This window comes from Pelodiscus sinensis, chromosome 2 (genome assembly GCF_052426305.1).
Source record: "Pelodiscus sinensis isolate ZL-2025 chromosome 2, ASM5242630v1, whole genome shotgun sequence".
Lineage (NCBI taxonomy): Eukaryota > Metazoa > Chordata > Testudines > Trionychidae > Pelodiscus > Pelodiscus sinensis.
This window is the reverse complement of record NC_143053.1, coordinates 232,082,488-232,108,535: the sequence shown is the minus strand read 5'-3', so window position 1 is coordinate 232,108,535 and position 26,048 is coordinate 232,082,488. Positions and strand designations below refer to the sequence as shown.

Genomic DNA, 26,048 nt, shown 5'->3' with positions numbered 1-26,048 from the left:
GGGCGTTATGCTTTTAATATGTGGGCGTCCACGCAAAAATTTGCCAGCCAGCTTCCTCCTGAATCCCGCCAGGAGTTCGAGGCCTTGACGGAAGAGGGGCAAGCAGTGGCGCGTACCTCTCTCCAGGCGGCCTTGGACGCAGCTGATTCAGCAGCCCGCACCATGGCCACAGGGGTGGTGATGAGGCGTAGTGCCTGGCAGGTGTCTGGCATCCCACCCGAGGTGCAGACTACTATCCAGGACCTGCCCTTTGAGGGGCCGGCCTTATTTTCAGAGCAGACTGATTCCAAGCTGCATAGCCTGAAAGACTCAAGGACAACCCTGAAGTCGCTAGGGATACATACCCCGGCGCCTCAGAGGCGCTCTTTCCGGGCTAGGCCCTACCCTAGAAGGGGGCAGAACAACGAAAGGGGTCACAGGAGAGGCCGCAACAATCGCCGCCCTGACCTTTTCAGGGGCAGGCGTAGGGGGCCTCGGTCAGACTCCGAGAGAAGCTCAGGGCTGTCCCCCGGTCCCCAAGCTAAGCCCTCATTTTGAAGGTACGCCAGAGAGCAGAGTACCAGTAGCACCTATCTGTCCGCCCTTTGGGGACCGTCTTTCCCTTTTTTTCCAGGGATGGTTAAAGATCACATCGGACCGTTGGGTCCTAGACCTGGTGAAGCAGGGATATACTATCCCCTTCCTTTCTTACCCTGCCTCCCATCCCCCAGCCTTGTCCCTTTTCAGGGACCCCTCTCACGAGATGCTCCTTCGGCAGGAGGTGTCCAACCTGTTGATGCTAGGGGCCATAGAAAGGGTACCTCCAAATGTAAGGGGAAAGGGTTTCTACTCCCACTACTTCCTGGTACCCAAGGCGAAAGGGGGTATGCGTCCCATACTAGACCTCAGAAACCTGAACACCTTTATAAGGAAGACGAAGTTCAGGATGGTGACGCTAGCCCGCATCATGCCATCGCTCAGAAAGGGGGACGGGTATGCTGCTCTCGATTTAAAAGATGCGTACTTCCACATTTCAATTTTTCCAAGTCACAGAAAATTCCTCCGGTTCACGGTGGGGCAGGATCACTTTCAGTTTACGGTCCTCCCCTTTGGACTGTGTACGGCCCCAAGGGTCTTTACCAAATGTATGACCTTGGTAGCCGCGTTCCTGAGGTGGCACAAGGTCCAGGTGTTCCCATATCTGGACGACTGGCTCATAAAGGGCAAGTCTCAAGAACAGGTACCGGACCATGTCTCAAGGGCCAGAGCTCTGTTCGAGGGCCTCGGCCTCCTCATAAACGAGGCCAAATCACTGCTGGAGCCCACGCAGGTCATAGACTTTGTGGGGGCCCATCTGGACTCGCCTATGGGCAACGCGTCCCTGCTGAGAGACAGATTTTCGACCATTCAATCGCTGGTAGTGGGGCTGCAGGAGTTCCCGACTACGACGGCGAGGACCTGCATGAGGCTGCTAGGCCACATGGCGGCGGGCACTTCCGTGGTCCAACCTCTGCCAGGCGGGTGTCTGAGCTTAAGGCTCTCACCTCAGAACCACCTTACACGGTGTTTTTTAAAGTCAGTGAGGTTACGTCCACACCCGGGATTTCTTCCCAAGGTGGTCTCACACTTCCACATGTCTCAGGATATTTACCTGCCAGTGTTTTACCCTAAGCCACACGCGTCGCCCAGGGAACAGGCTCTGCACTGCCTGGACGTTAGGAGGGCGTTGGCTTTTTATATAGATAGGACACGAGAGTTTCGTAAGTCAAATCAACTGTTTATTTCAGTGGCAGAAAGGATGTATGGTCAGCCAGTCTCAACGCAGCGTATATCCTCATGGATTACTTCCTGTATTCGACTGTGCTACGAGGGCGCGGGTAAACCACCGCCGCGCATAACAGCACATTCCACTAGAGCCCAGGCGACGGCGGCGGCGTTCCTGGCCTGCGTGCCGATCTTGGAGATCTGCAGGGCAGCAACCTGGTCATCAGTGCACACCTTTGCAGAGCATTATGCAATCACGCAGCTGGCCAGGGAGGATGCTGCTGTCCGGACGGCAGTTCTGTGTTCTGCAGAATGATAAGATAATAGTCAGTCACCTTCCGACCCCGCCTCCGGAGGGGGGACATGGCTAGGGACTCACCTAATCAGAATGGACATGAGCAAGCACTCGAAGAAGAAGAGGTTACTTACCTCGTAACCGTAGTTCTTCGAGATGTTGCTCATGTCCATTCTGCATCCCACCCACCTCCCCGTGTCGGAAGGAGCCGGCAAGAAGGAACTGAGGGGTGGGAGGGCCAGCAGGGGTATATATGCACCGGTATACCGGCGCCACTCCAGGGGGCTCCCTGCTGGCCCTATGGGTACTGCTAAGGGAAAAAAGCTCCGGAATCCGTGCACGCGGTGCGCGTACACCTAATCAGAATGGACATGAGCAACACATCTTGAAGAACTACAGTTACGAGGTAAGTAACCTCTTCGCACCGATTACATCTTAGTGAGCTTTCATTTTAACATTCCAAGAGAACACTGACATTAGCAAAAAGGCTGACAAGATCACTGTATCAAATTCTTTGGTGTGGTGTTCTGTCACTGTCTGACAGTGCTTTGCCATTGTCATTTCCAATCTCTGCCATGGGAAACTGCTACTTATTTATACCCATATCTGCCAAAGATAGGGAAAACGCTTCAGGGGCACTTGATATATTTTATGGGGGGAAATAGAAGTAAAATAGCAAAGTCTACCTGCTCATGAAAGAATATTTTATATATGATTGGTTGGTTGATACTACAAAATTTCAGCAGGGTAGGTGTACTACAGGTTGAACCTCCCTGGTCAAACCCTGGGGACCTGACTGGTTCTGAATCAGGGGAGGTCAATGATGGCCCCTCTGCTCCCAGAGGCCAGCCTAAGCTCTGATCCTGACCAACAGCCCTCAGGGTACCGCAGCTCTGCTATTCTGGCAGTTCCGCTGGTCTCAGCCTGCTTGGTTTTCCCCATGAGTGCTCCAGATGTGGATGCTGGAGTAGGGAAGACTGGATTACAGAAGTTCAAACTGTGCTTCTGTTTTGACCCTGGCTGGATTCAGTTAATGTAATGAGTGTCCGCTGATATTTTCTCTATTGGGCCTTGTGAACAAATCCTGCAATTGTTAAGGGTTAATACTAGTCTTGATGGTACTGGCTGAACCTCAGTAAACTGAGACACTCTGATCCAGCAACATCCGTAATTGGTCCGAACCACAGATATTGCAGGACCAGAGAGTCCCAGTGGAGGGCTGGTGGCTAAGAACTCAGCCGGCTGGCAGGACAACAGACTGCCAGCAGCAAGCTGCCCAGTGGGGCTGGGAGCCCGGTGCATTCCAGCAGAGCTGCCTGGCGGGGCTGGTAGCTCAGAGCACCCCAACAGGAAAGTGGGAGTCAGGGACCAGCAGGGCAGTGGGCCCGGGGCAGAGCCAGTTGGCTGGTGGCCAGTCTAGGGTTGAGGGGGCCAGTAGCACAGGGCCAAATATGACCTCCTCTGGTCCAGCAAAATCCCTCATCCGGGACCAGTCAGGTACCAAGGGTGTTGGATTAGGGAGGTGGAACCTGTATCTAATTCCAAGAAGTTAACTATTTAAATGTTTTAAAAACCATATTTGTATTATGAGACTCTCTATGGATTACAGTTATTAATAAAATATACTGTTGTCCTGGGAACTGTCAGAGCTGTTTGAGACAATCAGTGTCTATTTTTAATCAATAGGCAGTGGAGTCTGATGAAGTATTAGAAGATGATGTACCAGATTCACCAGGGGTGGAAAAACAAGACAAAGAGAAGGACCATAAGGACTCCAAGAAAGTTCGTTGTAAGTTAAGCTAATTCCCAATAAAACCATCATGATTAAAATCTACCTGATTAAGATTGGAGATAATATAGTTGAAATATAAAGACTATTTAGTACATTGCATCTTAAAACAACTTTAAAAAGCAAACAAGTGAAAGAACATAGGAAGTTAAAAGTTCTCTAAGCAAACCCAACAGCCATTTACCTTACTACACAGTGCACTATCTATATACTGATTAAGTATTATAACTATTTTTCAAAGTTATGATATTTAGCTGTTTGGTTTTTTATAAGCATTACAGGATGTAAGAGACATACCTCATAATTTGAAGTTCAGATGTTTTTAGTTAACGTGATTTTTAGATAAGGTTGGGTGGAAAAAAGTAAATGCTGTTCTAGAATCCAGGACTAGTGAATAAAATGAATGTGAAGTTTCTGTACTAGATAATTAGATTTAAGTTAGCAGATATATCAATATCTGCAGTGTTTTTTTTTTAAGAAAAAGAGAGAGAATAATTTGCACTGTGTATTTTAATGTGATAGTATATTTTATTTTTTTCCTAGAAGTATTCGTAAGCTTCAGGAAATATTTCCTTGTATTGTTCCCTGGGCACGCGATTTAGCTACTTAATGCTTGTCATGTTTATTTTTACGTTGCTATATATTTATTTTCTTATTTTTAGCAATGAAAATATCTGGCAGCATAGATTCCCCAGAGCAGAAGAAGACCAAAACAAAGCTGAAGAAATTTCTTACACGACGTCCTACGTTACAAGCTGTTCGAGAAAAAGGCTACATTAAGGGTAAATTATTCTTATTTCTGCAGGAAGCCTTTTGATAAACTGAATTTTACAATCATGTCTCTTGTAGGGAGTAATTATTGGAGTTCAAATGGAAACCAGGCTTACAAAGTTGACTACATGTGGTGGAAAAGGACTCAGTTATTTTTGTAATGGATGGCAGATGTGAGTTTTTCAGGTTCCTAGGTAGATGCAGGTCATTCTTTCAACAGCCTAGTGATCACCAAATTTAACTACAGAGAGGAAGCTGTTTTTCACATTACAATGGATAGAGATGAAAGTGTGGGGTGGATGAGATCCCTAGAACCCATTGGGCATTGAAGTGCTTCTGGGACGCAGAGTCCATTTGTTCTGCATTTTCTGTGGGAAAGCTTGGGTACCCAACACTCCTTTGTTTACTGACAAAATGATATTACAATGCAGAGTTGAATGCATGTAGATTCTCATGTTTCAGATAGGGACCTTCCAATATGCATGGCATCAGACAACCATTAGCTATTCAGAAATAACTGAAATACTAAACCAAACAGAATGAATTTAAAGCATCCTAACTTATAATTTCTTTACTCTTGGTCAGTTTGTTTTTAGCTTAAATATTTATTAAATTTACTTTTGCTGTTTTCCAAAAAGTAGTTCTTCGGGTGATTGCTCATGTCCATTCACCGTAGGTGTGTGCACTTACCACATGCACCAGTTCTAGAAAATTTCCCCTCAGCAGTATCCATAGGAAGCCTTGTCCAAGTGCCTCCTGGAATGGCGCCCATATGCTACACTATGTAGGGGAACTCCTGGACCCCTCTTTCCAATTCCTTCTTGTTGCTAGTGATGGTGCTTGGAACTTTGCTCTAGCTTTCTGCAGCACTCTTTAGTATTTCCCCTCTTCTAAAGTATAAATGGGTTTAAATTGTTGATAGCTGATTAATTATTAGTCTTTATAAATAGTTAGTCCACTGCTGGGACTTGCCCCGGAGACGGGGCATGCCCCTGTCTCCCAGGTTTAAATACTATGCTAAGTGTTGCAGGCCTATATGGCTGTTAGTGACCCCCATGAAAACTTTCACTCCAAGGTGACTTCCAGACTCTTCCAAGATGGGAAGTGTTCTCAGCCCTGCTCCTGACTGGGATTAGAGAAAGGTTCCCTGCTGGATGTCTGTCTTCTCCATTGATCGGGGGGGAGGAGCCTCATGTATACCTTCCCGCCCTTTCCTCAAGGTACTGTAAAAGGTCAAGCAGGATTCAAAGCAGGTGATTTTCATCATGCTGGACTGGTCTCATCAGCACTGGTTTGACACGCTTGTCAGTCTTCTGATACGACGGCTATGGCCACTGCCACCCCACAGAGACCTCTGTCACAGCCACAAACTTGGCCTTTCATCCTCAGTTTCAGGGGTGATGTGTATTCTCCCATGACCTCATAAATAGGTTTTTGAAGGGCCTTGAGAGGCTTTTCCCACAGGCTCATCTTCTGCAGTGTGACCTTAACCTGGTTCTATCTTCACTGACTGGTCCCCCATTTGAGCCTTCTTGGTCGCGAATGCTACAACTTGGTCTTTGGTCCACACGTTTACATCCCACTACGCTATTACGCAGCAAGCCAGAGGAGACAGCATTCGGCAGTTCCATCCTCACTTTTACATGCCTTTGATCAGGTGAAAAAGAAAAAAGTTAGTGAACTTCTGCCTACCTCCGCAGATACTGCCTGGAGTTACCTACATTGAATGGACATGAGCAATCACTCAAAGAAAAGACAGTTTCCGTAACTGGCATTCTTTGAGATGTGTTGTTCATGTCCATTCAACATCCTCTCCACCTTCCCCTCTGTTGGAGTTTCCAGCAAGATGGAACCGGTAAGGGAGGGGCCAAGGAGCTCTGTATATTGTGCAGCATGTACACACAACTCAATGGGGCACTGGGACCCAGTTCCTTATGGATACTGCTGAGCGAAAATCTTCTGGCACAGGTGAATGTGGCAAGCACAAACACATATATTGAATGGATGTGAGCAACACATCTCAATTATAGAAATAGGTACCTGTTTTTTCTTTGTATCAGACTTGTGTAAAGCTACATCTACACCAAGAGCTAGGTGTGTGATTCCCAGCTTGTATATATGTACTCATACTAGCTTTTTTTCTGGGCAAGTGTGCTAACAATAATAGTGTAGCTTTTGAATCATAGGCAGGAGTATGTGGTGGCATGGGCTCGCTGCTCCAAGTGTGTTCCAAGGGTAAAGCAAGTTTGTACTCGGGGCAGCTAACTTGTGCTACCACAACCTATGCTACCCTGGCTATGCTGAGATTTTTAGTGCACTAGCTTAGTAGAATGCTAATATGCATATGTACATGCAAGTTGGGAATCTCATCACTATCTTGAAAGTAGATATACCTTATGAGTTGCTAGATTAGTATGTAATGGTTCCAATGACACACACATCTATAGAATTTCTAAACTTTAAAAATGTGAATGCAGATTTAAATATTAAGACATGAGTTCATTTAAGCTATGGATTTGATATTCATTTTAGACTTAATTTCTTACTGTCCAATATAGATTGTACTGCTTCATAATTGATAGTCCACTGGGTACAATAAATGTAGTTATAGCTCATGACAATAGAAATATACTAGGCCAAATTCTTCTTTGACATTAAATAATTTGTTAAATTTCACTTATTTCAACTGCATTGCTTCAATAAGAGGAGTGCACACTTTTACTAAATATATGCTATATATATAAAAATTGTGGGATTTTTGTTTATGATGGAAGGAATTATTCCCAGACTGCATCTTTGCATTAAATTTTATAACTTGGACTGATTTTATGGACTCTCTGTAAACTTCAGAGAAATTAGTGTGAACATTGAGGCAAATTCAGCTCTGTGCAAATGCAATGCTGGTGTTTGGATCTGCTGAAGACTTAAAAACATGGAGAGTTTGTTTTTAGAGCAAGCATTTAAACTTCAAACGTTGGTGCTATTAGTACATTTTAAAGTGTAAATCTGCAATTGTACATTAATTCATTACGCAAGGATATACAGAAGGCATTAGTTAACATTCAAATACAAAAGCTTTTACAAAAAGTAAGTGTAGTAAACTACAAAGCATGGGATTAGAATAAGGAAAATGTTGAAAAAACAAGCTCTAGGAAAACACTGAGAACAGCATGCATTAATTAGAGCAACTGTTGTTAAATGTGCTTTTACTATATGAAAAGTACAATTAAGGAAACTACTTTGAAGATACAATGGAAGAAAACATCAAGAGGCACACAGCGCGATGATTAATACTCATAACACTTTAGGGATTTCCCATTATACTCCAGTGATGCAAAACTCATTAGCATTCATGTCAGGAACATGAGGCCACTTAAATTAAGAGCCAAAAACGTGTTTGGTGCTATGCATGATGCAAACACAAGGGTGTTCTGTGCTTCAGAGAAAGCTTTCAACCTACAACAGAAAGAAAAGAAACCCAGGGGAACCCCAAAAGGCAGGGGGAGGAGGGATGTCATTTATACACTTGAAAGCATGTATTTTTGTATATATTTGTGGACTTTGAAGAACTGAATCTTCATAAAAAATTTAAATGGGGAAATGAAGAGTGGTGGAAGGCAAGAAGGTAGGGGCATGGGAAAAAGACAGGGGTCAATGTCATTGGCAGAGCAAAGAGAAATGCTATGTAAAAACTGTTTGCAGTTTCAGCTCTGACATGAAATACGATAAAAGTAGAATGTCTCATGTATTGCTGAAGATTAAATGAATGTATTGCAAGATTTTTTGTTATAGAATAGCATGAATCTACTGGCCTTATGTTGGTTATGTTTTGCAGTGGAAACCTCTCCCCTATAAATAACTTTATTTTTGTTACTAACTACTTTTGACGACAAAGCTCAAGAACTTACTAAATAATTTTGCCTATGGGTATCCCCTTCTATGCCACAATCCTGTATTTGGATCACATGTGCAGAGCCTCACGAAGATCAATAGGACTGTGTACTGATACAAAGATCCATCCTTATGGATCTGATTTTAGTGTAAGGGTACTTATTTATAGGTCTGGACATCTGTTTACAAGACACACTAAGTTAAACAGGTAGATGTGAAGCATGGAGTAGGTTTTTTTAAAGTAATATTAAAGATAATGCCAAAAGTTATCATTTAAATCCTCCTTATTGGTACTCTCCATCTCCATACAAAAAGGGCACAAAGATTACAGTATTTATTGATCTTCTGGTATTTATTGATCTACTTAAAAACAACAAATAGTTTGGTAACACTTTAAAGACTAACCAAATACGTGATTATTCTTATGAAGGAAAAATATGACATAAAACACACAACTACTTTAAGAGCCTTTATAATAACTACTGGTATATGCACAGCATTCATCTGTGGATATCAATTATATCTATAAATGAAGAATTTAAAATACCTCAGTGTTGAGAGCTCTCTAACAAAACCTAAGGTAGGAAGATGAGTATGTGTCTTAAAGTTTTATACTTCTGCCCATTATGAGAGTAACTGATTTTATTAAAGTTTATTGAGTTTCTCAAGGTCAGTCATATAGTATTTGGTAGCAGAGTATTTAATAGACTAGACTTTTGGCAATTTGGCTCAACATACTTGGTGACTGGAATGAAGGATTGGAAGTCAAGAGTGCTTGGCTCTCACAACTGGGGATGAATTTTCAGGCATTCAGCACTCAAAAGTGGGAGCTGGTTGGTACTTAGCGCTGAAAACTTTGCCCTTTGCTTCTGATTACTCAGAGTGCTGTTGCCATCAGTTTTTATTCTTGTTATACTACGTTTATGCATGTCCCTTTGAAGTTCATTCAACTATAAATGAGGGTGTTTTTTTTTAACTTGATTCCAGATCAAGTGTTTGGTTCCAATCTCATCAGCTTGTGTCAAAGAGAAAACAGCTCAGTGCCAAAGTTCGTGAAGCTGTGCATCGAGCATGTTGAAGAACATGGTAGGGTGAAAATGTTCATCTTTTACATTTTATCTCCAAATCTTTGAGAATCAGTTTCTAGTTTTGGAAACTTAATTCTTATCCTGTTTGTTTCCAAATGACTAACAATTGTGTTTTGTGAACTCTGAGCTTTATAACTGGAATTATAGCAATGGGAAGCAGGGAAGGAAGGTAACCTGAATTAAGATAGTAAGATTACGGCTAATAGAGTAGCAAAAGGGAACTGGGGAAAGTCCATCGTATTTGGGGTCAAAATTATTGAAAGGGGCCTGGTCAGTAGGTAACTATTAAAATGGCTTCTCAAATCCTTACCTGTGTTAACAAAACACCACTTGCATTAAAAACAGTTTTTCTGTAAGTTCATTTTAGAGGAGGTTCTGTGTAAATATGTGGAGAATCAATGCCTTGAGGTAACATTAAATCATCTGAGATTCCTTTAGCGGGTTATGTTGATAAACCTTGGAAAGTGCTTGAAACTGCTCAGATTACCAGGTTTCTACATTTTACCTGATTTGTTAAAGTGCCCTGATTTACTGAACATACCCTTCTCTTTTCTTGTTGTCGACAAGGAAGGCAAATCTCTCTTACTCAGGTACTAAAGTGAGTCTAGATTAGGGATGTTAAATTTAATCAACTAATCAACGGATTTTCCATCGATAAGCCGGTAAACAGGGGAGCCACAATGGGGTTAGCGCCTGCCCCCGGGCGCTAACTCCACTGTGGATCTGCCTTTTAAAATTTATTAAAAGCCAGTAGTCTCTTAATACATTTAAAAGGCAGGAGCACAGCAGGATGGGGGAGACCTAGCATGAGCCGGGACAGCTGATTCCCAGCTCGCACTGGGTCCCACCCCTCTTAATACATTTAAAAGGCTGGAGAGTAGAAGGGGGACCCAGTGTGAGAGGCAGCAAGGGATGGGGAAAGTGACTAGTCGACTATCCGATGGCTATCTGATAAGGAAAAGCTTATCGGATAGTCGACTAGTTGCTTACATCCTTAAACTAGATTGAATGTTAAAATTCAGGAGTTTGATGTATAACGATGATCCAGTGTGCCTACATAACAGTGGCTTCACATTTATCCCCACACTGACTTGTCTCTTGCCTACTTGTTGTTTGTGATCATTACTAGAGCTTTTAGGAGGGTACTATTGTAGTGAATTGTAGAGAATCTCCCCACCCATCTTCCCTTCCACCTTAGATATAGCACCTCGCATTCACAGCATCAGTGGGAGCTAAGTAGGGGTACGTCTAGACTACATGCCTCCTGGGATGAGGCATACCTGGGTGGTCGACAAATACCTTTGATGTCGACACCCGCGCGTCCATACTATCGCGCTGAGCCGACAAACAGCTGATCAGCTGTTCGTCGGCTCAGCGCGGCAGCCATGTAAATTTAAATGAAGCGGCGATTATTTAAACTGCCGCTTCATTTTCCTATGTCTGGTAGCCTAATCTACATGCCTCTGGCGACAGAGGCATGTAGTCTAGACGTACCCTAGGTGCCCTCCATGGGGAAACAGCTACAGTGAAGTAATATGGTGCAACTTGTAGACTCCTTACTGCTGCTGTCAATGCAAGAACAAAGAGCAGGAACTGGTTTGACTATCCCCCCCCCCCCCCAACTCCAGAAGCTGGGTGTTTTCTGCATTGACAGGACAGCAGTGAAAGCAGCAACTTCTTACCTTAAGGGAAATTGTAGCAGTTTCTTCCCTTCTCTTCCATCTCCAGCCCTTCAGAGAATGACCAATAGATTGTGGCAGTATAATGTAGCAGGAAATGGAGGGGTAGGACAGATCGTACTGATAATTGTGCACCATATTTTCTGATGCTTCTGTTGCATCAGGATTCCCTGTGGATTGAGTTAAGGGGGTTGTTGGATCCCATCTTTGCAACATTCTTATTAGCTAATGTTATGCAATGAATTCATGTAAGGTTGAGTGTGGGTAGACAGAAATTCTTCTTGTCTTCCCCACTTGACTATATTTTATCTCAGTGGTTGATGCTGCAGACGAAGTAATTGTGACAGCACTGTGACCACACCCTGTCACAATATTTTTTTTTCTCCTTTTGCCAAATCCAGAGTTTTCCTCAACACTGTAAAGATGTTAATATGTGTTAGGGATGGAGGGGACATCTGCTTTACATGAGAAAATTTCCACCCTGTTGCTTTACTAACACAAATGCAAACACACAAACCAGTGGACTGGGTGGCATCTGGTGGACTTGGTCACCCGCTATCAATTTTGGGGTGTTTTCCAGAATGACTGACTTTGCTTGGTTTAATCACCATACGTTTTGGTAAGTGTAGTCTAAATGAGAAAGGGAAAACCTAAACCAGAAACCTACCATCCCACTGCTAGTATTTTAGAATGAATGGAGGTATGAGAGGGGGTGAGAGCAGGGGCGCCCCGTGGATGCAGGCAATCTTGGCAGTCGCCTTGGGCACTGGGTTCAACGGGGTGCCCAATGATGACTCCACGCCATTGAGGGCTATGGAGGCAGGGGCACAGATCGCACATTCCGCCTAGGGCGCCAGCTGCTGGCAGCTCACTTCAAGCTGCTCCTGGTTGAGAGCATGCATGTGTGCACAAGAGAAAATAAAATCCTTCATGTGCCAAGCATTGGTTGTGCTAACTCAATACAGTAAAACTCTGATGGTCCGGCACTCCTGATGGTCCAGCACCATCAGGAACCCGGAAGTGCTCTGGGCAGCCGGACCATTGGAGCTGCTCTGCCCCCAGCTTCCCCTATTCAGCCGCTGCTAAAACTGACCAGCGGCTGAATCCGGGAAGCCGGAGGCAGAGCAGCTGGGGCGCTGCCGGGTAGGTCCCCTAGCGCTGCCCCTCGGGGCTGTGGGACCAACTGGGCAGCACCCCAGGTGTCCCCGATTCAGCCGCTGCTGAATCAGCCGCTGATCAGTTTCAGCAGCAGCTGGCTTGCAGACACCTGGGGTAGAGCAGCTGGGGTACTGCCAGGTTGGTCCAGTAGCGCCGCACCTCGGCACTGTGGGACCAACCCAGCAGCCCCCCAGCTGCTCTACCCCAGGCGTCCTGATTCAGACGCTGCTGATACTGACCAGCGGCTGACTCCAGGAAGCCCGAGGCAGAGCTGCTCGGTCACCCGCTATCAATTTTGACTTTGGGACACCTGGGGCAGAGCAGCTGGGGTGCTGCTGGGTTGGTCCAGTAGCGCTGAGGAGTGGCACTGCGGGACCAATCCAGCAGCACCCCAGCTGCTCTGCCCCAGGCATCTCCGATTCAGCCGCTGCTGGTCAGTTTCAGGACGCCTGGGGCAGAGCCAGACTATCGGAAGGGGGGGCTATGAGGGGTCTGGGGTGGCATCCCCCCATCCCAGACCCCTCATAGCGCCCCCTTCTGATAGTCCAGCACATCTGATAATCTGGCACCCCCTGAGTCCCAAAGGTGCCAGATTATCAGAAGTTTACTGTATTAGGTGTAGGAGTTTTAAAAGCAGTTATTGGAGGGCAGGCCTTCATCATAAATCACTCCTTTGGCAACTCCTTCACCTTTTCTGAATTTACATCATGTTTTAGACATTATCTCAAGTATACATTTTGCAGTGGCAATATACCAGTCAGCAACCATATTTGCATATAAGAAAATAGTTTTCATTTGACAAGAGGTTTTGCAGTTCTCCTGATGATGGGTTTTCTTTTTGCTAACTAGAATATCTGAAGTGAGCAGACTGACACATTTAAGTATGTAACAAAACCTACATTTTAACATTTTGTTTTAGGTTTAGATGTTGACGGGTTATATCGAGTTAGTGGTAATCTTGCAGTGATACAGAAGCTCAGATTTGCAGTTAATCATGGTAAGTTCTATTCTCCAACTGTGTTATCAATTTAAAAATACATGCAAAGGTATTTGTCAAAAGTTCTTCAGACTGCTTGTGCAATGATTTTTGGCCCATCTGTTTAAAATAACATGACACCTTTCATGAGAAATATCTAGCACTTCTCAACATGAAAAGGCTGCTAAATAGCAGCTTCTGTGCTCTGCAAGGTGTGTACTGTCCATCTGTTCATACCGTGCCTGGCACACCAGAGCCTTGGTCCTAATTGAAGCCCTGTAGTCACTGCTCCAATAATACTGAAGCAATGTATGTGATAGAAGTTGAAAAGGAATGTAGCTCAGACAGAATATTTCTCTCATGGAAAGCAAAGAGAAAAGGTATTAAAAACTCACCAACTTTGTTCTAGCATTTAATATTTGTTGACCATTCTCACCTTTGGTGAGAGTCTCTATTATGCCCTTAGGAAGTCCAGCAAAGGACACTCAGCTAGCAGGAGAGGTGACTAAGGTAGTTTTAAGCCACCTTTGCCTCTCCCAATCCTTTTGCAACTCAAGAGGTTCTTTTTATAATTTAGACAAATCAGCGGGCCTGTCTGAGTTATGGCAACCTCCTGAGGGCTGTCCCATGGGCTCAGTGCTTCCCAGAGTCTCCACAGTGCTGTGATCTCATAAGAATGAAGTTATTCAGGTGTCTTTCACAATCCTTGAACTGGGAGTATCTGCCCTCAAACAAATATGGAGCTTTTAGAGCCCATTTTACACTGTTCCAACTCTTCTCCTTGTTTGTTTGAGTTGATGCAGCCATGTATTTTATTTAGGTGCAGGTCTGGCTCCTAGACAAGGGGACCCTGGGACTCCGCATACTATGGAGCTTCATTTTCCTCCCCTCCTTGGAGCTGGGCCTGCTGGCCACTTCTGAGGCATAGTGCAGCCGTGCCCCAGGGCAGGCAGTCACCAGGCAGCCTGCCTTAGCCCCAATCGCCTGCTCCACATTGAGCCTACCCTAAAGCCCCCACTTGCAGTTCAGAGCCTGTAAATCCCTCCTACATACCAACCCCCTACCCTCAGCCCTTCCCCAAATCTGGAGCCTCTCCTTACATCCCAAACCTCTCATTCCTGGGCCCATGCCTTTCTGCATCCCAACCGATTGCCTTAACCCACACTCCTTTACTATATTCCAAATCCCTATCACCACATCCAGGCCTGGAGTCCCCACTTGTATTGCAAATGCTACATCCTCAGATCCCTAGGACCCTGAGTCTGTGCCCCAGCCCTTAGCCCTGCATCCCAATCCTCTGTGCTAGGTTGGAGCCCCTTTCACACTCAGAAACCTACTCCTGCCACATTAATTTTGTAACATGCACCGATATGAAGGAGATGTGTCACACATCACCTCCAGATTGATGCACGTAAGGAAATTCGTTCTGTTCAGGAGTGGGAAAAATTAGAGGGAACACCGCTGGCATTCATCCAGAGAAGAGAATCATCCCTCTTTGAGTGTGCTGAGAAAACAGTCTCTCATGCCCAGCCTAGGCTGCTCTAGGTCCTGTGGGCACTCATCTTCCTCCTCCAGAAGGAGCACTGATTGGCACAATCTGAATGCTGGTGCATAAGATGGAGCAGGTCATGACAGCCATTCCCTAGCATCACGCAGTGTTCTGGCCCTATGGTGTCCATTAGGCCTAATACCAATAAGAGTGTACCTGCAGCATCTTAAGCAGCAGTGGACCTTCTCTGCCTTTCTGTCCTCTATTTGTTAGCTGCTTAACAGGCCCTGTTACGCTGTAGAAAGCCCTCCACCAATGTAGTCTATTCAGCAAAATAGAAGTGATGTTCAGTGTGGTCTTTGGCCCATAGAAATCAATCAATGTTGGCTTCTATCCAGGACCTCTTGAAATACCTGCTGAACCTTCGTTTGTCAGTTCTTGCACTTGAATTCATTGAAAGCATAGTTGGCAGCAATATTGGCATTTCATTCCACACACTGAGGAAAGATCAGTCTTCTCCATTACCATGGTAGCAAGGTGCTTAAAAGTGTTTCTTCGTCTCCATCCTCTGGTCTGAGAGCCACTTCCTCTGTGGTATCTTAATTCAGTACTAGCAACTTTAAGGCAACCTCTATTTGAACCTCTGGCATCTTATCCCTTTCTGCTTCTGTGTGTCTCAGCTACATTTCTAGTAGTGATAACTAGATGAGTGAGAGAGTTGCAGGCGCTGATGGAAATACCTCTTTACACAATTTTCCAAAGACAAAGCAATTTTTAGATAGAAATTTGGTGTATGGCCATAATGTTCCTTAGTTTCATTGGAATCAAGTAGCATGTTTACCTGTCATTTTCCCCCTTATACATTAGATGTCAGGTAATGTCTAGCCTTCTGTCTGGACAGGTCTAAAGTATTTTGTAATTCTCAGCTGTTTGTGTCATATGTAGGTCATATGATGAGTCAAGTAGTCTTTTCACAAGCTATCTCTAAATGGAGAGCATATTGCATCAAGACTGCACATAAAATAGCTTCAGCTATGTCTTTTAGTATGAGAGCTCATTCTACACCATCTATTACTAGGGATGTAAGTGACTAGTCCCTCGACTAGTCTATCAGAAGCAGCAAGGGGGGAGCAGGAGCCGATGCTAGGGGGGAGCTGGCTTAAAAAACGGTTCCCCTCAGCACTATCTCAGCATGAGGCAGAGGAGTAGCGGGGACCAGCCATAAGCTGGGAATCAGCTGACTCCCAGCCTGCACCAAGTCCCAGATGCTGTGCCTCTACTTTTTTAATGTATTAAGATCCTGCCAGCTATTAATACATTTAAAAATCAGAAGCGTAGCTGGGGGTACCTGGTGTGACCGCTGATTCCCAGCTTTTGCTGGGTCCCCCCTGCTATGCGTCAGCCTTTTAAAAGGCAGAGATGCAGCGGGGTTAGTTCCCGGGGCCAGAGCTAACCCTGCGGTGGCCCCACCACTTATTGACTAGTCGATGGAAAATTCATCGACTAGTTGATTAAACTAAATTTAACATCCCTATCCATTACTGCATCTTCCAGAGAGTATGCAAGTTTTAATCAAGTGAGCTTGCAAATCTTGTTTAGGTAGACTCCAAACCCCACCTTTTGGAGGGTGTTACTACTTGTGAGTTCATGTAAGTATAATACAGAGATGCATCAACTCCTAGAAGAAGAAATGGTTACTTAGTACAACTTTGGTTCTTTAAGATCTAATGCAGATATGAATTCATTCCATGACTCACCCTCCATCAGCTGTGCACTAGAGTCGTATCTCTTGGTGTTAAGTTCAAAGGAACTGAGAGGAATTGGTGGGGAGGATGCTGCCTCATATAGCTGAGGAAAGGGCTACTGCAGGGGTGGCCAACCCATGGCTCGTGAGCTACATGTGGTTCTTTTTAAAAAAAAAAAAATAATAATAATATATTGCAGCACCCATGGCTCCTCAGGGGGCAGCTGTGTGAAAGAGACAGCGCTGTGGCGTCCTGTGCATCCTTCAAAATGACCGCTGTTAAAAGAGCAGCTTCTGCCGGGCTCTTTTTTTGCTCGACCAAACACAGCAGCTGGGGTTAGTTTTTGTTTTGTTTGGGAGGGGAGCGTTTTGTTCAACTTTTTCCCCTCTGCTCTTTGCACTATATCCACCTCTTTTTTGGCTCTTCATCTGTAACAGGTTGGCCACCCCTCGTCTACAGTAAGATGCAAGTGCCACTCTTCTATGGGAACTGCTAGGTAAAATTATTTGGCTCTGGCATGCTGGGTACACATGTAACCTTTGGCTGGGCTAAAGTTTATTTCATTGCCCTTCTCCAAAGCTAGGAGATGCAGGAAAGCACCTGGAAATGCAGAATTTAGTCATTAAGAATTTTCAGCAAGGAGATTGCCAGGTGTTATCCTCCCCACAATCAAGTCCAAAAGAACAAAATGAATGAACTTTAATTCTTAACTACCAACTTTTAAAAATCTTATGATAAACATAAATAATAACTAAATGTTTACAACATAACATGATTACCTTATAAGCCACAAACATTATCTTCATTATACATCAAGAAAACAAATTTAATTTGTACAGATCAGGTCCCCACAGGAACATGGTAAGAAGAAACTCACAGTTCCCAAAAGCTTAGGTTAAGTTCACCTGATCACCAAATTTGTATAGTCTGCAGAGTTAAAAGCAACATCTTTCCTCCCTTTCTATAATTAACATGGTAGGCAGTGTTCCCTCTAAGCTGTGAGGCAGTGCAGCTTCACAGGTAATTAATCAGCCCCCTGGAGTCAGAGGCTCAGGGCTCTCTGCATGTAGCTAGCTGACTGACTGGGCGGGGCTGTTTAATCACCTGTGAAGCTGTGTGGCCATGCAGTTTAGAGGGAACATTGATGGCAGGCTTCCCTGTTGGAGGATTAACAGTATCACTAACCTGCTGCAAAATGCTTCAGAGTTTGGAGAAAGTGTGCTTTGTGTTTCTGAGCACAGCTTCTCCCAGTCCTCACAGGGCAACCTGGCCTTTTGTAAACCTACTGCTTGCCCTCTTAGTCTGAGTCCAGCTATAAGGAAGCTATTGAGCATACCCAAAGTGACCATATCCAATTCCACTTCTGGATGTGGAGTGTTAATTATGCATCTGTTTAGCAACAATGATACAGGCAATTAATTCCTTCCTGCCCCAATCTCTTTCTTAAATGAATATCTCCCTACTAGGCATATGGATTACATGAGCATACCTAAATGAAATATCTGCATCACAACCCGAAGAACCATAATTATAATAAACTGATTTCTCTGGTCCTTTCACACTGGGGTCCTTTAATCTTACATAGGAATTAAGTAATTAATGATAAACATCTATTGTGTTATAATAATCATACATATGCTTTCTTTTAGATGAGAAATTGGACTTGAATGACAGCAAATGGGAAGATATACATGTCATCACAGGAGCTCTAAAAATGTTTTTCAGAGAACTGCCAGAGCCACTCTTCACATATAATCATTTCAATGACTTTGTCAATGCAATTAGTAAGTTCATAAAGCATGCATAAAATTTTCATAAATCATGAATATTTAAATATGCATAATACACTTAGTTGAAGTATGTTCTCCTTTTCATTGCTTAAAAAGGAAAAATTATGAAATTTTGTAAAGGTGTTACCTTCTATGCAGTGGTAATGTAGCCATGTCACACTCAAAATATTAGAGGCAAAGCGAGTGAATGGTCCCTTGGAATGTGTTAACTATTTATGCTAAACAATCTGTTCCACGCTGTTTTTATTTATGAAATTGACTACATTTCCCAGGCATGAAGAAGAGCTCTATGTAAGCTTGAAAACTTGTCACTTTCAGCAACAGAAGTTAGTTCAATAAAATAGTGGTTCTCAACCAGGGATGCACAGAGATCTTCCAGGATGTATCAACCCATCTAGATATTTGCCTAGTTTTACAATAGGCTACAGTAAAAGCACTAGTTAAAGTCAGTATGAAATTTTAGTTTGTACATCAATGACTTGCTTATACTGCTCTATATACAATACACTGAAATGCAAATATGCTATTTGTATTCTGGTTAATTTACTTTAGAATTATATGGTAAAATGAGACAGTAAGCAATTTTTAGCGCTTACTTATAAAATATATTTTTATTTTATATCTGATTTTGTAAGCAAGTATTTTTATGTGAAATGAAACTTGGGGGTACATGAGACAGACTCCTGACAGAGGTACAGGAGCTGGGAAAGGTAGCAAGCTCTGCAATAAGATATTTTACCTTCCAGTCTTGACTTTAAAGCAGGGGTGAGGAACTTCCAGCCCAGGGGCTGGATGCGGTCTCCGGCTTGCCTGGATGCAGCCCTCAAGGCTCAGGGCCCCCCTGCATTGGGGAGCCCGTGCTGGCACTCCAGCCTCCCTGCTTCCCCACCATGGAGCTGGAGCACACACAGTCTACTAGGCTGGGTGTCCCTAGGTTCTGGTGTGCAAGGGGAATGTGAGATTGTCTTTCTCCTTCTCATTAGGAGCCCATTTCAGTGAGGGTTGTTTGTTTTTGGCTTTTGTGTGCAGCCCCCAACCCAAAAAAGGTTCTCTCGCCCTGCTTCCGAATATCAGTAATATTCAGTGTGACCACTAGGTGGCAATGTGTTGTTTAATATGAGCACTGTAAAATTATGCACTTCATTCAGTGTTTGGTTTGGTATATGCTACCAAAATTTTAAATAATAATATTGAATGTATGGTTTGTCTCTTCCAGAACAAGAACCAAGACAGCGTGTTCATGCTGTCAAAGATTTAATTAAACAGTTGCCAAAGCCAAATCAAGATACCATGCAGATACTTTTTAGACACCTCAAGAGGTGAGTGGTAGAAGGAGTCTTAATGTACTGCAGAGCTCCCTTAAAGCTAGGGTTACCAAGTAGCAAGTGTGAGAAATTGGGAGAAGGGGTGGGGAGTAACATATGCCTATATAAGACAGAGACTTTCCCTATGAAATTGGGACATGTGGCCATCTTTCTTACAGTCCTGGGGAATGGTTCTAATCATTCTTCCTTTAGTTTCCTGTGCTTCATCAAAGCAAAACACTTGTCTGTGTTTATATAAGTGTGCAGAGAAGCAAACCCAACTTTTGGCAGTAGTTTTTAGTTTTGCTGTTACCTTCTGAAGCTTCAGATTATAGAGACAAGAGCTAGTTTCAAATATATTTGAAATAGTGAAGGTTATATTACAGTAGTGCCGTCTTTTGTGAATGATAGTAAATATGGAATAAATATTGTGAGGAATTACTAATTTGGTTTTGTTTCTCTTCTGGTAACACATTATTTTCTCTCATCAATCAATTTAATTTTCAAATAACATTTTCTTCTTTTTCCCCAGAGTTGTAGAAAATGGAGAAAAGAATCGAATGACCTATCAAAGCATAGCAATAGTTTTTGGACCAACTCTATTAAAGCCAGAGAAAGAGACTGGTAACATGGTCCACACTGTATACCAGAATCAGATTGTAGAATTAATTCTACTGGAACTGAACTCTATCTTTGGACATTGAAATTTTCTGAGAATTAAAACTGAAGTGATGAGTTGTCAACAGATTTCTATCAAAAGTCAAATCTGTGTGTACATGATGTATTGTGTTTGTGGACCAAGAAACAGCTCAATTTTGCACTTTTCAATGGGATGGGAGGGAAAGACATGGAATGAGCATTTGGCCGATTGAATTGCTATTAATGCAAATTGATGAAATTTTGAATTTATAATTTCACTTATATTGTGATTATTAAAAATTTTGTATTCTACCTTTTTTAATAATTTCAATTCTAGTATGAACATATACACTGGATTTCTTGGTGGAAAGCTTAAAATTGATCAGACTGGATAATCTGGAATTTTTTTTAACCTTTAAAAAAACCTTTCCTCTGCTTGAAAGGTTGAGGAAAACCCTATCAACTGGCTTTGAAAATGTTCTTGGATACTTATAGTGATAATAAAATTATATCCTATGCTTATGTACTGAAACCTGTGTAGATCCTGTCAACAGGGATTCTGCATGCAGTGTGACTGTTTTTAAGCTAGTGCTAACAGTGGTCAGTGTGGTTTACAGTAATGCAAATAATCCCTCACTTGAGGCTTACTTTTTAAAAAAAGTAATATGTAGCATCCTTGCTGGAACATCTAATTGCTTGATAGAAGAGGACCCTATTATTTGTAACACTGAACTTGCATTGTAAGTATATCCAGCAGAGGATTTGTTTTGCCACATATTAGAATTTTTATTTAATACACAAATCCATTTTTCTGGGTATTGGACTACATTTTGTGCTATAGTGAATTGCAGTTAACAATCCTAATTCAAATACCAACTTTACTAACACTGTACAGAGTTCTTGGAATGATCCTGTGGTAGTGAACATTTTTGGATGCAAATACAGACTTAAGAAGTGAATGATCTTTGGCTTATGTACATAATTCAGTTTTTGTATAGTTTCAGAGTACCTTCTAGTTGCACATTTCTAATCATGGCTAGATTAGATACAGAGAGTGTAACATTTCCAGTGTATGTCTGGGTTTCCTCAGTAAAACAGGTTACTCAAAAAACTAAATGTGCACTTTTAGATGTTAATTACATTTGCAGGCAAATATTTGTAATGCAAATGGTACTGGAAAAATACCGTGTGTGCTTGCTAAATTGTTAATGCACTACAAGAAGAGCCTTTTAGGTTATTTAATATGTACAGGATACATTAGAGAAATGTATTACAGATACTAACATTTGCAAATAATGGGAATATGTTCCACTAGATGTTTGTTGGAAATAATGACATAATGCTAAATTCAATTATTCCTTTTTACATTAATAATGTAGATTAATTTGTAAAATAAATTGGCTTTGGAAGATTTTTGTTACAGGGAGCATGGTCTACTGAAGATTTTTTAAATGTATTTTTTTAGACTAACTGCTGTACCTGATATTTGTTATGTCTAATCTGAATAAAGAAAACCATTAGCTAGTTTGGAATTTGCTAATCCAAATTTGGATGACACTGAATTTGCAAATACTCTCAAATATTCAGTTGTATGACTGCCTGAAATGACATTTCTCCTGCAGCAGAATCATTGTGCTGTGGTTACAAATGAGCCTCTAAAAGAAATGTTTAAGAATCCCTCTTTTTCCTCAACAGTAATTGGACTGTATGATGAAGGTGGATATTGGTTTAAATTTGAAAATATTTATAAGTATTCCACACAAATGTTTTTGTCATAATGTTTGATATGTTCCACGCACAAATCACCACCACAAAAGGAAGGCAAAAAAGTGATGAAATTATCCAATTTGACCTGTGATCTCTTCTGTATGTTCAAAGTGAGGATTTCAGAAGCAGAAAGCTTGCTTGAAAAGTCTTTGTAGATAAAAGAAGGGAAAACTAATGTTGTGGTTTTCTCACCTTTTTTAGTATGGTAGTGATGAAGTCTTGCAGTTTGTTGCAAAACAACTTGGGTGAGAATCACGATATCAATAAATCAGTGTTGCATTTTTAACCTCCTGTTGAGCTTTAAAAGTATAATTTCTTTGATACCTGTTCAGAAACACAATATGTTAGTAGAAAATATGAATGAACTTGAAATCTGTTGTTAATTATTCAAATCCCAATTTTTTAAAACATTTATTTCTTTTGAATAATATTGCTTAAGTACAGATGATGTCTAAGTGTTGCTATATTCAAAGTAAGAAAAAACCTGTTTTTGAATATCCTCATAACAGTGAGGAATATAACTTTCCATTATATTCCCAGAGGATTTAGTATTTATTACATAATGTTATTTATAATATACTTTATTTTTCATGAAGCAAGTGATATGAAAGCTTTAATTTGCTAAATGTTAGTTTGGGAAGAGGGAAATTCTTACAAAGCCCCAATAAATGTGGCAGTCAACAGGCAAATAAAACTGATCTACTTAATGGAAAAAGACAAACATGCCTACTAGAAGTTTTATACATTAGAACCATGACAGTTTACTTATTTTATCTCTTGCTTCTTTTTCAAACCCTAGTGTTAGAAATGTGGCAAATGTAGCACAGATTAATCTTCTGTGTCTAAGATTAGTCAGTTGCCAAGCTGCTTCCTGAAACTGGCACACCTTTAAGTATAAGAGGTTTATGGTTTGGTTTGACATTTTATTTTTACATTGAATATTTCAATATCACCATGGAACACAGGACAGGTTGATGAAAGCTGAGCAGCTGAAAAAAATAAAGGTAAATAGTTACATTTCATAAGTTTTATTTGAGCCCAAAATAGGAATAAAAATGTGTAAAGAAAAGTGAATAGTTATGAAAGTTTGATATTTTTATTAAAACTGGAGACAATTATTAGTATGCCAAAACTTTTCAGATTTACAGCCTGTATCCTCATTGTGGCTATGTATTTGTCAACTTGTTTTGCAAACTCAAGTTTGGCCCATTGTCAATAGCTGCATGGCTCATGGAAGTGCTGTATATAGTATTACTAAAAAGTGACATTTAGAACTGCTCAAGCTTGGTATTGAGGAAATTTTGCCATAATTACTATCGATCAATGCAGAGAACTGGGTGCAAATAAAGACTATTTTAATAAATGTTTAAATAAAATAGTTTTCAAATTGACTTGACATGTCCCTTTGGTTTTTCTTTAAAAACAGTCGTGAATGTAATCAAATCTTACAAACTAGCAAGCCTGTCCTGAACTTCAGCCATCAAATTAAAGCCATAAGTAAAGTCCTTTATTGCATCCTCTGCATTATGACATTCAAATCCTAACAGCATTGGAGAGAGAAGGTGAGCTAGAAAATATTATGCCAATTAAAAGTTCAGTCTAAAACAGTAAATAGCTATACTTTAGCTAGTTAATTACAGAGTGCTACTTTTTGTTTCCCTTAAAGGAAACAACTTTATTCAGACGCAGAAAAGAGCAATGATATTTTGGAATCTATTGGTAATTCATAAGCCATAAACTTCAGGCAGTCAGACATTTGGCTCTGAAGGAGGAGGTACAGAATGTCTAATAAGGCATTCTGCAAAGAGAAGGGACTTCCTCTGAAGAATCTTAATTAGTCTTCACAATTGCAAAGTTTTGTGGGCAAGCAGCTGCTGAGTCTGTATTCTGCTGGCTCACAAAGTACCCTATGTGATTACGGAACTTAAATGAACATTTTTCTTCATGGCATTCTCGTAAACAGAACACTTGTAAAACAAGATAACACTATGACAAAGTAACATAAAAGGCATTTGGAGGGGACTTGGCCTCTTTTGGTTCCATTTTTCCCTTGAGAATTAAATGGTAGCTCAGATATTAAAGAATTTACAATTTCCCTAAATTGACTGGCTTCAGAGAAAATTATATATAGACACTTATAATGATTTTTGTGAAAGAAAATAAGTAGCTAATCTACCTCTAGCAGCTGTATAAATATCTATGAATCAGCAATTCTTAAATGAACTCTTAGTTTTATAGATGGGGTGGGATTTGTTTTGGTAATGAATAGGTATTTCTTTTAGGATTGTTCCACTACTTGCACAGATATATAGCTTATCAGGAAACCAAAAATAGAGATCACTGGCTTAGGGGTAAGTTGATACTACCCCCAAAGGATTCTGCAGGTGACGAGAGAGATACTGAGAGGGAGATTTGAGAGGTCACACAAATGGCCCAAAGCAACTGAAGTACTGAAGATGGAAGAGCCAAACTGGACGACCAGAAAGAAACTGGAGCACAGTAGAAGGGCCAGGGAGCAGAGATCTGAGCAAGCCAGATTGCATGGAATTCTGCTCTGTTTGCCAGCCTATTCTGCAATAAAACCCACCAATGCATGAAAATCACATTTCCTTTCCCAAGACCCCACTCCTTTGGGGCCCCATCCTCTCTGTTCCTCTCCTCTCCATCACTTCCTATCCCCAGCTGTTATACACTCACTGGGTTGAGACAGGAGGTGCGGGCTCTGGGTTGGGAATGAGGGATTTGGGGGTGCAAAGGAGTGAGAAGTGCAAGCTCTGGGAAGGAATTTGGATGCAGGAGAAGGAGATGCTGGCTTGGGGAGGGGGCTCCAGGCTGGGGAGTGTTGTGCTCAGGTGGAAGGTTGGGGTGCTGAGCAAGTCACAGGCTTGTGGATATGAGGGTGCAGGAGTTTGGGTTGGATATGTGAGGGTCTCAGGGCAAGGAGGCTGTGATTATTCTGGGCTCAGGAGACAGATTTGTGATGTGTGGATGGTGCAGGAGTGTTGTGGCAGAAGACTGAAGATGTGGGGATGCAGGAGTTTGGGGATGTAAGAGACTCAGAATAGGGGGTTCCAGTGTATGATAGGCTCAGATTTGGGGTCAGGTGATGCTGCAGTGAGATGGGGATTTGGTGGCAATTGGGGGATGTTGGCCAGACTTCATTTTTAAATAAAATGTCAAACTCAAAAGGTTTTAGCATTGTCTTTGAGAGGGCAGGGAACTTTTGAGTCACTGACCCACAAAAGTCAGTTGGGACCTCACAAGTGCAATACAAAAAAAAACCACTCCAGAACCCCAAGCCTCACTAATGTGGTCCCAACTGTGATGGTGAGCGCAGGGGACAGAGTGCTAGTGGGTGCTGGGGCTGGGGAGAGGGTGCTGGTTGCTGGGGTAGGTGGCAGGGTGCTGGGGCCAGGGACTGGGTGCTGGGGACAGTGCTGGTGGGGGCAGGGTACTGGGGGGGGGGGGAGTTGGAGCAGGGGACAGGGGCAGCTGGGATCAGTACCTGGCAATCCTGCAGCACCTATGGGTTCTAGGAAGTGTGCGACTGCACTTCCCCTCCCCAAACAGCTGGCATGAGTACTGCCTGAACAGCAGGGGCTGTTGCACTCCAGCAACTTCCACGATGCCATCCTGCAGGGGGGAGGGTGTGGGGAGTCCCAGGACAGAGAGCGCTGCCTGCACAGTCGAAGCTGTGCAGACCCAGATCTCCTGACTCTCCCCTCCCCCATGCAGAAAGGCCATGTAACTAAGTTACAGGGTGCCACAGCCCCAGCTGTTCAGGCAGCATGTGCTGGCTCCTTTGGGGAGGGGAAGTGCTTCCCTCCCCGCTATGGGTCACGTGGGGTTACCCCTGTCCAGAACCCCCTATGTGTGCCGGCTGGGAGCAACTGTTCCCCTCTGTCCCTGCCTCACTATGCCTTT

At 42.7% G+C, this 26,048-nt stretch overlaps 2 protein-coding genes and 1 long non-coding RNA gene across 16 annotated transcripts in view; 2 read left to right on the top strand and 1 right to left on the bottom strand.

Annotated features, from left to right (window-relative positions):
* Positions 1-23,515, top strand: part of ARHGAP12 (Rho GTPase activating protein 12) — a 142,446-nt gene extending 118,931 nt beyond the window's left edge. For all 10 annotated transcript variants that reach the window (XM_075922649.2, XM_075922650.2, XM_075922658.2 and 7 more), the window contains 7 exons: positions 3,725-3,827; positions 4,490-4,609; positions 9,477-9,575; positions 13,334-13,411; positions 18,274-18,408; positions 19,631-19,733; positions 20,251-23,515. In XM_075922649.2, the coding sequence (XP_075778764.1) occupies positions 3,725-3,827; positions 4,490-4,609; positions 9,477-9,575; positions 13,334-13,411; positions 18,274-18,408; positions 19,631-19,733; positions 20,251-20,422 (810 nt within the window). In that variant the 3' untranslated portion in view covers positions 20,423-23,515. The remainder of the gene's footprint in view (positions 1-3,724; positions 3,828-4,489; positions 4,610-9,476; positions 9,576-13,333; positions 13,412-18,273; positions 18,409-19,630; positions 19,734-20,250) is intronic.
* On the top strand, positions 611-2,317 carry LOC149525444 (uncharacterized). Its single transcript, XM_089776767.1, is given in 2 exon segments — positions 611-909; positions 911-2,317. Coding segments are annotated over 2 exon segments (1,443 nt in total). The 5' UTR covers positions 611-615; the 3' UTR covers positions 2,060-2,317.
* LOC106731995 (uncharacterized) overlaps positions 20,725-26,048 on the bottom strand; it is a 78,960-nt gene continuing 73,636 nt past the window's right edge. For all 5 annotated transcript variants that reach the window (XR_001368231.3, XR_012902095.2, XR_012902091.2 and 2 more), the window contains one exon: positions 20,725-22,448. This is a non-coding gene — a long non-coding RNA (uncharacterized LOC106731995). The remainder of the gene's footprint in view (positions 22,449-26,048) is intronic.